General features: G+C 61.3%; 2 protein-coding genes across 2 annotated transcripts; one reads left to right on the top strand and one right to left on the bottom strand.

The window, feature by feature from the left end:
• Nucleotides 1–145: 145 nt before the first annotated feature.
• On the bottom strand, nucleotides 146–3666 carry VMAC (vimentin type intermediate filament associated coiled-coil protein). Its single transcript, XM_059388779.1, has 2 exons — nucleotides 3442–3666; nucleotides 146–2075 (listed from the first exon to the last, which is right to left on the bottom strand). The coding sequence occupies exons 1-2, from the start codon at nucleotides 3630–3632 to the stop codon at nucleotides 1757–1759; spliced, it is 510 nt and encodes a 169-aa protein (XP_059244762.1). The 5' UTR covers nucleotides 3633–3666; the 3' UTR covers nucleotides 146–1756.
• Nucleotides 3667–4709: 1043 nt separating this feature from the next.
• On the top strand, nucleotides 4710–10148 carry NDUFA11 (NADH:ubiquinone oxidoreductase subunit A11). The gene is made up of 4 exons (XM_059388780.1): nucleotides 4710–4896; nucleotides 8325–8417; nucleotides 8510–8632; nucleotides 9968–10148. The coding sequence occupies exons 1-4, from the start codon at nucleotides 4800–4802 to the stop codon at nucleotides 10078–10080; spliced, it is 426 nt and encodes a 141-aa protein (XP_059244763.1). The 5' UTR covers nucleotides 4710–4799; the 3' UTR covers nucleotides 10081–10148.
• Nucleotides 10149–10848: the final 700 nt, after the last annotated feature.

Genomic DNA, 10848 nt, shown 5'->3' with positions numbered 1-10848 from the left:
CTCACTTTCCATAGCTGTAGGATGGGGAAGCGTGGGCTGCAAAGATTAGACACGAGTGCCCATGACTGTAACTTGTGTCCCCCAGCCCAGCAGGACCCCACCCGGGGCCACCTCTCCAGCCCCCACACAGGAAGAAAGGCCGAAGGACCAAGGCAAGGAAATCGTCCAATTTATTCTTAAACTCAGGCAGGCCTCAGCCCGCCTTCCCCTTGTACAAGCAGCACCCCTTACTGACCCAGAGAAAATGGGGCCATTGTTACTGCACTGAGGGGTCAGTGTTAGACACCAGGCAGGCCGGCACCATCCTGAGGGCTGGGGACAGACACCAACCTTTCCAGGCCAAAACGGGCCCTGCCCCTCGGTGGTTCCTGGTGGGACGGTTCCCTGAGTAAGGAGGCAAGAAGACGTGGGACCCGGCTGCGCAGAGAAAGGCACGGGGGTTCCCTGGTTTGGTTGGGGGAGGGGGGGAAGGCACCCTGAACGTCTCTGGCCGAGAAGAGCAGCATAGAAATAAGGAGTTTAAAAATAGATTCTCCAGGGACTATCAAAAGGAGCGAACTGTTTGCTAGAAAAGCCGAACTCGCTGGGGCCGCATCAGATGTGCTGGGGGCCCCTGGCTCCCTTCAGGGCCCACAAACCCCATCCAGTTCCTACTGAGGTCCGAGGTCCCAGGGTGCCCCCCTGGCGCTGGTGATAATAAAGAACAAGAGGGCTGCCCTCAGGCAGCTTACACTCTGGTGACAAGACATCCCCTGAAGAAAACCATGGGTAACAGCAGGGGTAGGCAGGGAAGGCCCCCACCACCCCCCACATCACCACACGGAGATCACCATAGCAAACATCTGAGTGACAAGGAATGGGTCATGTGACATCTGGGGGAAGAGCGTCCCAAGCAGAGGGAACAGCCAGCGGAAAGGGATGCCTGAGCTCTCCCTGGGGCAGCACCCCAACCCGGCCGCCAGCATGTCAGCATGTCTCACCCCCCCACACACCCCGCTCTCTTCTGGGTTAAAGGTTGACAGGCAGGCAGGCTTAGGGGAAAGAATCTAGGATTAAAAGTTCATCTTCATAAAACCAGTGCAAACCGGCACAAGCCTTGAGGTTCCCAGTTCTTGTCTGGGATGAAGAATAAGAAAGCTTTAGCCTGGGGTGAGGGATGCTTCAGAAGGAACAAAAATCAGGGCAGGGGGGAAAGGGGGAGAAAAACTTGATGCCATCTGCCTGCACAGGCGAGGGATCTCAAACTCATGCTTCAGGGGCCAGACATGCAGCCCTAAGAGAGATGAGGCAGCCAGGTGGGCCTCACACTTTGGCTAAAGGGGATACCCTGAGCTCAGATCCAAGCAGGCATGGCCAAGACTTAAGCCAGAAATCCAGATTTTTGTGAAACGTTGCCAATTTTTTCAACAAGTTGATTGATGTAAAGTTTTGTTTAAAAAGGGGGCGGGGGGCATGGCTGGCTCAGTTGGTAGAACATGCGACTCTATCTCAGGGTTGTAAGTTCAAACCCTACATTGGGTGTAGCTACAGGTTACTTAAAAATAAAATCTTAAAAAAAAGAAAGAAAAATCTCTCTGGACTAAATATGTCTTTGGGCCTCGGGCTGCCTGTTTGAAATCTATGACTTTTTAGCAGGTTTTGATGCTTGCAAAGGATTATGGCTCTGTCACGGGACCCCCTCTGGGACACTGGTGACCCCCAAGGACACCCACAGCAGTGGAACTCTGTCTCCATTGTGTAATCTGTGCTCCGGGGCTCACACCGTGGTCCCAAACACTGCAGGCTGCAGGCGGTCCCTGTCCTCCTCTTCCCCAGTGCTGTTGGCAAGGCGTGGACTGGGCCCACCAGGGAGTGGGTGGCTGGGGTCTCTGGTTGGCAGGGGCCCCAGGCGTTCAGCCTCCGCCAGGGCGGCCAGCAGCCCGGCCAGGGGTGGCCGGCGACGGCAGATGTCCTGCAGCAGCTCCGCCCGGGGCTGCAGCTGCCCAATGAGCTCATCCCTCTGGCGTACAGCAGCCTGCAGGCTGTGGACAGTGGCTTCGGAGGTCAGCAGCTGCTCCTGGAGAGCCGCAATCTCACTGGCAGAAGGCAAGACAGGGCAGTTACGGTACTGAGGGGACCAGAGATTCTCCTCCTCCCTGCCCCTGACTACCCGGGGCTCCCCATCAGGATAAAGGCCATGCTCCTCACCACTGCTTCAAGACCCCCTTGTTACCGACTGAATGTGTTCCCTCAAAATTCTTATGTTGAATCCCTAGCCACACCCCGCCATGTGATGTATCTGGAGATGGAGCGTTTGGGATGCGCTCATGAGAGTGGGGCCCTCATAGAATTAGTGCCCTTCTAAGAAGGTACACCAGAGAGTTTGCTCTCTGGCCTTGTGAGCACACAGCAAGAAGATAACATCTGCAAGCCAGGAACTGAATCTGTCCGCGGCACTTCCCAGCCTCCAGAACCGGGAGCAGAAATCTTCAGTCGTTTAAGCCGCCAGCCTGTGGCATTCTGTAACAGCAGCCAAAACAAACTAAAACCCTCTGTTTGCTCCCCTGCGATTCCCTTTTTCCCTACATCTTTTCTTAGTTGTTGTTCAGCTTAGATGGCTCCTCTTTTTTTTTTTTAAGATTTTTTATTTATTTATTTGACAGAGATCACAAGTAGGCAGTGAGGCAAGTGGAGGGGGGGGGGGGGCGAGGAGCAGGCTCTCACCAAGCAGAGAGCCTGACAGCAGGCTCAATACCAGGACCCTGGGATCATGACCCTAGGGGAAGGCAGAGGCTTAACCCTCTGAGCCACCCAGGCGCCCCTAGACGGCTCCTCTTACAGGAAGCCTTCCATCTAGGCCCGCTCAGAATCCTATGTGCCTTTCCATCACAACCCCAACCATCCAATGTTGTAACTGCCTAGTGATGCGTCTGCCTAAGGGCTGTGCTACGTAGGTCTCACTTGTGTGCTCTATCGCCCAGCACAGTGCCTCACACAGTAGGTACGCAGTAAAGATGGATGAATTTATCCAACCAGCTTCGTTCCCACCGGGCCCCTGACCTCCCTCCTTCCTGAGCACTTGTCTCATCCCTTTTAATCCTCAGCGCCTCTTCAAAACCAGAGGGGTTCTTCAAAAACGGCTGGTATGAGCCCATCCCCCTCTGCTCCACAACCTGCCATAGATCCCAGTGCCTAGGAGGTCGGTGACCCCTGCGCCACCCGGAAAAAGCCGATTTTGCATTGTGGAAAAGTGGGCTCTAAGTTAGAAATCTGCACTTGTGTGATACCTCTTAACTTTACGTGCCAGTGACTAATTCGAGTATTTTGGTGTTTTTTCCCATCCCACCGGTAGTCCAGCCCGCACGAGACTGCACACGGTTCCCGCGCCTCTCCTCCCCGTCCAGTCTCGGCTCCGCCTCCGCCCACCTCAGAGAAGTCCACCTGGCCCGCCCCGGGCCTCACCAGTCCTTGGCGCGGCCCAGCTCGTCCAGGGCAGCGCGCAGCTGCTGGTCGTGGCGGGCCAGGCGCTCGGCCTGGGCGCGCACTGTGCGCTCCGCCGCGTCCAGCCGCGCCTCCAACTCCGCGACGTGCCGGTGCACAGCCGCCAGGTGTGCGTTCGCCTCGCGGATCTGCAGCGGCGGCGGCGCCGACATGGCCCCGGCGCGCTCCCCGGCGGCCCGGAACCGGGCCGGGCCACGCCCCCTGGGCCACGCCCCCGGTGGGCCACGCCCCCCAGAGGCCCGCTCAGTACCTCAGCGCGATTGGCTGCGACACGATGGGTCGCGCCCTCCTCAAACCCAAACACCCGCACTGGTCCCGGCACCTCGAGACCCCGCCCCTGAACCCCGCCTAACTCCAAGATTGGCCAAGGTCCTGACAGCCCACGCCCCCAGGGGGGGCCGGTGTCCTCGGCGGCGCGCCCCGTTCAGGCTCCTGCAACGGGACTGGTCCCTCCTTCGAGACAGGCCCCGCCCCACTGAGAAGCCAACACCAGCATTGGTCTGGGTCCCACGGGCCGGGAAGCCTGACCACGCCCCAGAATTCACCTCTCTCAGATCCACCCCAACGGCCACGGCCACGCCCCTTAAGCAAATATTCAGCTCTGGATTGGCCAAGTCCCTTTCGGGGCGTGTCTCCGGTTCTGGCCTTGCCCCCAAGTCTATCGCGGAGATCCTCTGGCCCAGGGCTTGGACAAGCCAGCCACTAAACTGGTGTCCCGCTAAAACCCTAGCCCTGAGATCGGTACTTTTGCCCGCCCCCGAACCTGGCCACGCCCCAAAATAGTCCCACGCGGTTCAGAGCCCGGCGTGGGGACCGACAGGGTGTGACCACGCCCCCACGCAGATTCTGGCGCTGGGAGTGGTCACATTTGCGCTGTGCCCCGCCCCAGAGCTACATCTTGCTCCTATCAAGTGGAGCCCCGCCCCGTACCCGAACTGCGCTTGGAGATAGGCCTAGTACCGGTCATAGCCCGCCCCTGGATTAGGCCCCACCTCCGGGAGTCGACCTTTCCTAACCTAGGACCTTCTGAGTTGGAACTACCGAGCTCTGCCTTCACCGAATCTGGCTGACCTCAGTTTCTCCTTGATGAAGTTGGCTGAGGATGCACGCGTGCTTCCTTGTCGCCAGTCCCGACTCGGCGCGTGCGCGCCGCCGTGTCTGTGTCCGCGGCGTTCAATAAAGTTGCACGCTTGTTGTCGACCCCTGCGCCCGAGAGGTTGCGCGCGCCGCCCAGGAAGTCTCGCGAGAACGAGCGGCGGCTGCCCTTGTGCGTGGGGAGCCGGCGGGCTTCTGTGGTGAGGGGTCGGGGGTTCGCAGTTATGGCGCGGACGCTTCTTCAGCGATACCTGGACATCCCCGATGGCACCGAGTGCCACCGCAAGACCTACGCCAGCACCACAATCAGTGGTGCCGCTGGTGAGCGCCGGCCGGGCCCCGAGGGCAGAGGATGCAGGGAGGTCATAGAATCGCTGGGGGCGTCCCGGGGCGCTGGGGGTCTCGCAGGTGGTGTAAGGTTGTCGCCGGGGTGTCTAGGGCGGCCCTGGGTTGCTGGGGAGCTCTTGTACGAGATAGACTCTGTGGGGGTGTTGGACTAATTCAGAGGGCGCCGGGAGGCCACGGGGTCACTGGGAGCTGTCGGAGGGGGTGGCAGGAGCGCTGGGTATCTCACGGGGTGACACGTGGTCGTCGTGGGGGTGTCTGAGGCGGCCCTGAGGAACTCTTGTGTGAAGGAGGTCCGGCAGGGTTGGAGGACACCGGGAAGTGGTACGTGTGACAGGCTGGCCACTGGGATCGTCAGAAGCGGTTGCGGGGGGTGGGGGCTGGGATTTGGGGGTTATTGTTGAACCCCCAGGCTCTGGAGAAGTGTTGAGTGGCAGAAGGCCATTCTTGAGGTCAAAGGAGCTGGGGATTCAGGAGAGTTAACGAAGTTGAGGTTATTTGGGAGAATCATGGGTAATTATTGGTGTGTCTCCGGCGGGGGCGGGGGGGGGGTGTACAGAAGTTTGAGAACGTTGAGATCAAGTCTTTTTAGGGTTCAGGAGAGTGGGATGGTTAGGGTGATCTGAAGCCTCTACTGAGACCACCAGAAGGGTCGCAGCGGTGCCGAGGAGGTCACAGGTGAAATGGGTCCCGAGCTACTATAAGGGTAGCCTTGGGAGGACAGGAGGGGACTCAGCCCTGGCACTCTCCTGCAGGGGACACCTCAGCGTCTCGCCCCTTCCGGCCTCTCTGAGAAGTAGGAATGACAGTTTTGGCCACCTCCCTATCTCCAGCTCCTGAAACGAGGCCTGGCAGAAGTTGAGTCTCCCCTGGGGAGGCATTTGGATTAAGGGTAATCATTGCTCTCCTGTTCTGAGATCCACGATTATCGTGCCCATTTTTCGGAGGTGGAAACTGAAGGCCAGGAAGGTGTGTTAACTACCCCAGGGCCTTTTCGAGACGGTGTGCAAATCCACATCTGCTGATCTGCGCCTGGGGGTGGCTGGGGCAAGGACTGTGCGTGCAGGGTCCCTGTGGAGGGGCCTCGGGAGAGAGGGTGGACGGGGAGTCCCTGGGGATGGCTTACGTGGCATCTGCTTGAGTGGTGAGTTGTCGGGACACTAGAGGTGTGTGGCGGGGTCTCTGGGGGGCCTTTGGAGAGGGTTGCGCGGTGCGGGATTGGACCAGTGCAGGGGGATGTTATTCCAGCACATTCTTCTAGGGAGATGCTGACATTGGGGAATGCCTGGCAGGAGTTTAGGGAGGCTCATGGTTGTGTCTAAAGGGGAATTAGAAGGGGAGGTGCCCTGAGGGGCATGGGGGGCCCTTCGGGGAGATTTGGGGAAGTGGGTGGTTTAAGGGATTTTGAACCTGAGAAAGACACTAATGTTGGTGTTTGTGAGTCGGAGTGAGCACGTGTGACCACAAATGCGCAGGCCATGGGGGTGGACTGAAGTCCCAGGAGGCTGTTGGGGGAGACGGAGCACGTTCCAGGAGTGGGGTGCTGCTGAGAATTAGGAGTCCCGGGGGCTTGCTGGAAGGTCTTTGAGGGAGTGTGGGTGGGGACCTTTGACAGAGGTCCGTGCCAGGCAGCTCGGATTTATGGTGGTCACCGGCTCCCGTGAGCCTTTGAGGGTGTCGCTCTGTGTGTGTGTGTGTGTGTGTCGCTCACTGCGCCCGCCTGCATTCTCTCTCACTGGCCAGCTCCACTCAGCCTACAGGACTTGACTCCTGGATCCTTCCTTACCTCCCTGCCTCCCCTCAGGCTTCAGTGAGAGAACGCGCTTGTTTCCTGCTCGCTTTCCTGGAGGAAACGGAGCCTGTACCCACCTTGCAGAGCTCAGCACCCTGGGGGGGGCACAGTGACCCTGGATGAATCAAGTGGATGAATGAGTGAAGGCACCCAGTGACTCTTGTAGGTCGATGGGTGCTGGCTGGATGAACGTGAGCACACATTGACTGTGACAAGGGGCGACAGCATGCGGTCCCTGTGGAGGAAGGGAGGGATGGGGAGGACGGGTGGGCCGAGCGTGTTGCGCTGTGTCCGGAGGTCACTGCTGGAGGCTGATAGAGAGCCAGGAGCAGGTGGGGATGGGAAGGGGGCCTTTTGCAGGGTGATGGCGGGCCATGGAAAGGTCAGAGGCAGCAGAGATCACAGTAGAGGCAGTAGAGACCACACCTGTGGCAGGTCACTGTATTGGATGATTGCTAGGAGACAGTTGGGGTGGGGTGTCTTTGTCCTGGGATAATCGGGGGCTCCCGGGTCATCCACTCCCAGTTTTAGGACTTCGACGGGGATTAGGATAGTGGGGGCACGGTCTGTGCAGCATGGACTGTGAGCTGGCAGACAGGTTGGGACAGGCTGGCCCTGGGAGGTCCCTGTGGTGACTGGGCCATGCTGCAGGTCTGCAGGGAGAGGAGGGCTGTGTTGCTTGCCTGAGCAGGGTCAGCTGGGGCCTGGGGAGCTCTGTTGGGCTGTTTCTATTGATTTGGAGCCAGCCAGGTGGGCCCTGGTCTGCCCCCCACTGAGGAATTTCTGCCCAGGGCCTTGCCTTGGCCTCACCCCAGACCCACACACCAGCCGGGACCAGTATTTGCTCAGGGTGCCTGAGGACAGAGCCTCGGGCCTCACCACCCACCTGGCATTCGGCTCCAGGCCCGGCCCCTGCCAGGCCCCTCATGCGTAAGAACCAGTGTCGGGCAGGGAGGCGAGGGCGAGCAGAGATGGAAAAGCTGACCAGAGTGTCGAGGCTAGGTGGGCGGGAGCGGCTGCCAAGCCAGCCAGGTGTGAGGGATGGGCTCAGGCCCGAGCTGCCAGCAGGGAGGGGGCCCAAGGGTGATGAGCAGCAGGCCTTGGCAGCCCCAGGAGCCCTGGGCCCCATGGGAGAATACAGCCTTGGCCGGGAGTGGGGAGCAGGATCCAGACGCCAAGCCCAGTGGGGCGCAGCCGTGGTGTCTGTGCTGCCACTTGAGGCTGGAGAGCAGCCCCTCCTCTTGGCCCCCGGGCCTGTTCTCCTGTCTGCTGCAGGCTGGACCCGTGCACTGTGGAGGGCAAAGGGCCCTGGCCTAGGTCAGGCCTTGAGGAGGGAGGCTGGGGCCTGAAGGTGGGGGTGGGAGCCCAGGGCTTGGAGCAGTAGACGGGGTTGGAATCCCACCGTGGCTGCCCATTGTGGGACCCTGGGTAAACCTCAGAACAGCCCCTTCCTGGGTGAAGAGATGGTGCTAGGAGCTTCCTTCCGAGCACCTGGGGATAGAGAGAGAAAGGGTTCTTCTGACAGTGGAGGGGCCTGCCCCCAGCCAGGGACACTACTGGTCTCAGCGCCCAGGCCCTGGTCCAACACACCTTCCCCTCTCTGGTTCCACAGGCCTGATCGTCTCTGCCTACAGTGTCATACTCCAGCCCCCGGATACCTTCCTGGAGGGGGTGGCGAGGACAGGGCGCTACACATTTACTGCAGGTGAGCAGGCCTTGGCTGCTCCTTAGGGGCCCTCGTGGCACTGGCCCCAGGGCCCTGACTCAGCGCTCACCCCCCTACCCGCACCCCAACAGCCGCCATCGGAGCCATATTTGGCCTTACCTCCTGCCTCAGCGCCCAGGTCCGCGAGAAGCCCGATGACCCCCTCAACTACTTCATTGGAGGCTGTGCCGGAGGCCTGACCCTGGGAGCACGCAGTGAGTGAGCCCCCTACCCCGACCTCCACTGACCACAACCCCCCGTTCTGTCCCAGATCAGGGACCAGGCGGGGGGCCTAGGTGTGTGGGACGCGCACCCTGCAGAGGAGGGGGCAGTCCCGGTGAAACCTTCCCGTGACTTTGAACCTCTGTCACCAGCCAGTTCAGTAATACTAAGAGCTGCCTTGCTTAGGCACCTGCTGCATATCTACCTCACCAAGTCCCTACAGCTCCCTGTGGCTCCCGGTGCCTTTCAGCCTGACTCCCAGGGGGCAGCATGACCTGCCCTGTCCCCTCTGCCCTCCCCTCCTCCCCGTCTCCCCCTTGCTCGCTCTGTACAAGCCACCCAAGCTGCCTTGCTCTTCCTCCAAGCCAGGCCCAGTCCTGCCCATGGGCCTTTGCATGTGATATGCCCACTTCCTGGAGTGCTGTTCCCCCAGATGTCTGCACAGCTCCCTCTTTCGCTGTCCAGACCCCCTGTGTGTGATCTGGGACCCCCACTGACCTCATTCCATGTCGCCCTCCCCTGCTGCCCCTTGTCAGAGAACACTAGCCACTGCCTGGCTCTGCCCCTGCCCCACAAGCGTGGAGACCGTGCATGGTCCTTGTCCCGCAGCACCCAGAACCCTGCCTGACCAAACACCAAACACAGCCCCGCGGGGAAGCTACACTCCCCGTGCCCACCTAGAAAGGCGCGGACTAACTCAGGGGCTTGGGTGGCCCGAGGTCACATGGGAACCCGCAGAGCATTCCTCCCTAGTGGGAGACAGGCCGGGAACCCAACACCAGCCTTGCACACCGGAGCCACTGGGAACCCAGAGCAGACACCGCTCACTCTACCTCCCACAGCCTCAGGCCTAGCAACTGCTGTGGCCCACCAGCCGGCCAGTGCCTGGTGGAAGGTTCCAGTCAGGCAGGAGGGAGGTCTGCACATCCCAGGGTTTGACATACACCCCAACCTGCCCAGAGGGTGAGCCCCGGCCTCAGCAGGCTGGCCTCTCTGCCCAGCGACAGCCCTCGGGCAAGCAGGGGCCCCTGCGCTCTCGCTCTCACGGTCCACAGAGCAAACAGGGCCTGGCGCCTGCAGCCAGGGCACCAGCTCAGACTCGACCGAGCGCAGCTGCCCCCTTCCCCACACCCAGACCTAGGTTCCCGCTTCCCTCCTGCCTCGGTTGCCGGGTTTCCACACTCCTCTTCAGCCGAGGGTCACCGGACTTAGTCCTCGAGGAGCCCACAGCCCTGTCCCCTACATCTCGAGGGAAGGGCGTGCCCTGGGGCTCCGGGTGGCCGTGGGGGAGCCCCTCGCACGCCTGACGCCGCCCTCCCGACTGACAGCCCACAGCTACGGGGTCGGAGCCGCCGCCTGCGCGTACATGGGCATGACGGCCGCGCTGTTCAAGATGGGCCAGCTGGAGGGCTGGAAGCTCGTCGCGGCACCCAAGGTGTAGTCCCGCCACCTCCTGGGTCTGCGGGCAGGTTCCGAAGCAAAGAGAAATAAATTCTGTGTATACTTGTTCGTGTGCATCTCCCTCCCTCCTCTCCGGCACTCTGGGGTGAAGCCCCGTCCCCGGCGGGCTAGCTGACCATGTCATGCTAGCAGCAGCCCGGCAGGGGACCGGGACAGAAGGCCTCTGGGTCTATTCCGGCAGGGCCAGCGGCGCCGGCTGGGCCCTGAACACAGGAGCTGTGCAGCCCCGCCCCCCCCAGCCCTCCCTCTAGCCCCCCTGCAGGTCCCAGGCCATCCCGTCTCTGGGCGCCCCCCCAAAGCCAACAGCATGTGGAAGACACACCCAGGGCCCACGCAGGGCCTGACTCCAAATTCTTGGGCACTGGGGCAGAGCACCCCAGACAGGCGGGCCCAGGAGCCTTGTCCCTGTGCGACAGACAGGTGGCTGACAGGCCACCAGGAGCCTCCAAAGCAGGGGCCCGTGGCGGGGACCAGAGAAGCATCCTGATCCTCGCCAGCCGCCTCCTGTCAGGCCCAGTGATTTAGGCAGCCTCGGAATGCTGGCGCGGCCCTGCCCCCGGCGTTCTGCAGAACTGGCTCTGGCCGGGCGCTCTGGCAGCCGGAAAGGAAGGCTTGCTCCAGCGTGTCGCGGCGGGCCATAAATTAGGGCTCTCCGGGCTTTACCCTGGGGAGCGGGGTTGTGCGTGCGCAGGGATGGGGTCCGGGCAGGGTCTGGGCACTGGAGGCGGCAGGAGCCGGGCCCTGGTGC

The sequence above is a fragment of the Mustela nigripes genome, chromosome 2 (genome assembly GCF_022355385.1).
Source record: "Mustela nigripes isolate SB6536 chromosome 2, MUSNIG.SB6536, whole genome shotgun sequence".
NCBI classification, from domain to species: Eukaryota; Metazoa; Chordata; class Mammalia; order Carnivora; family Mustelidae; genus Mustela; species Mustela nigripes.
This window is presented reverse-complemented; position numbering and strand designations above follow the sequence as displayed.

Bases quoted from the DNA above. Each gene is read 5' to 3' on its own strand.
- NDUFA11 (XM_059388780.1), top strand. From the start codon at position 4,800: ATGGCGCGGACGCTTCTTCAGCGATACCTGGACATCCCCGATGGCACC. The intron at 8,418-8,509 runs GTGAGCAGGCCT...GCACCCCAACAG, and splicing joins GCGCTACACATTTACTGCAG to CCGCCATCGGAGCCATATTT. The intron at 8,633-9,967 runs GTGAGTGAGCCC...CCCGACTGACAG, and splicing joins CCTGACCCTGGGAGCACGCA to CCCACAGCTACGGGGTCGGA.
- VMAC (XM_059388779.1), bottom strand. From the start codon at position 3,632: ATGTCGGCGCCGCCGCCGCTGCAGATCCGCGAGGCGAACGCACACCTG. The intron at 2,076-3,441 runs GTGAGGCCCGGG...GCCTTCTGCCAG, and splicing joins CTGGGCCGCGCCAAGGACTG to TGAGATTGCGGCTCTCCAGG.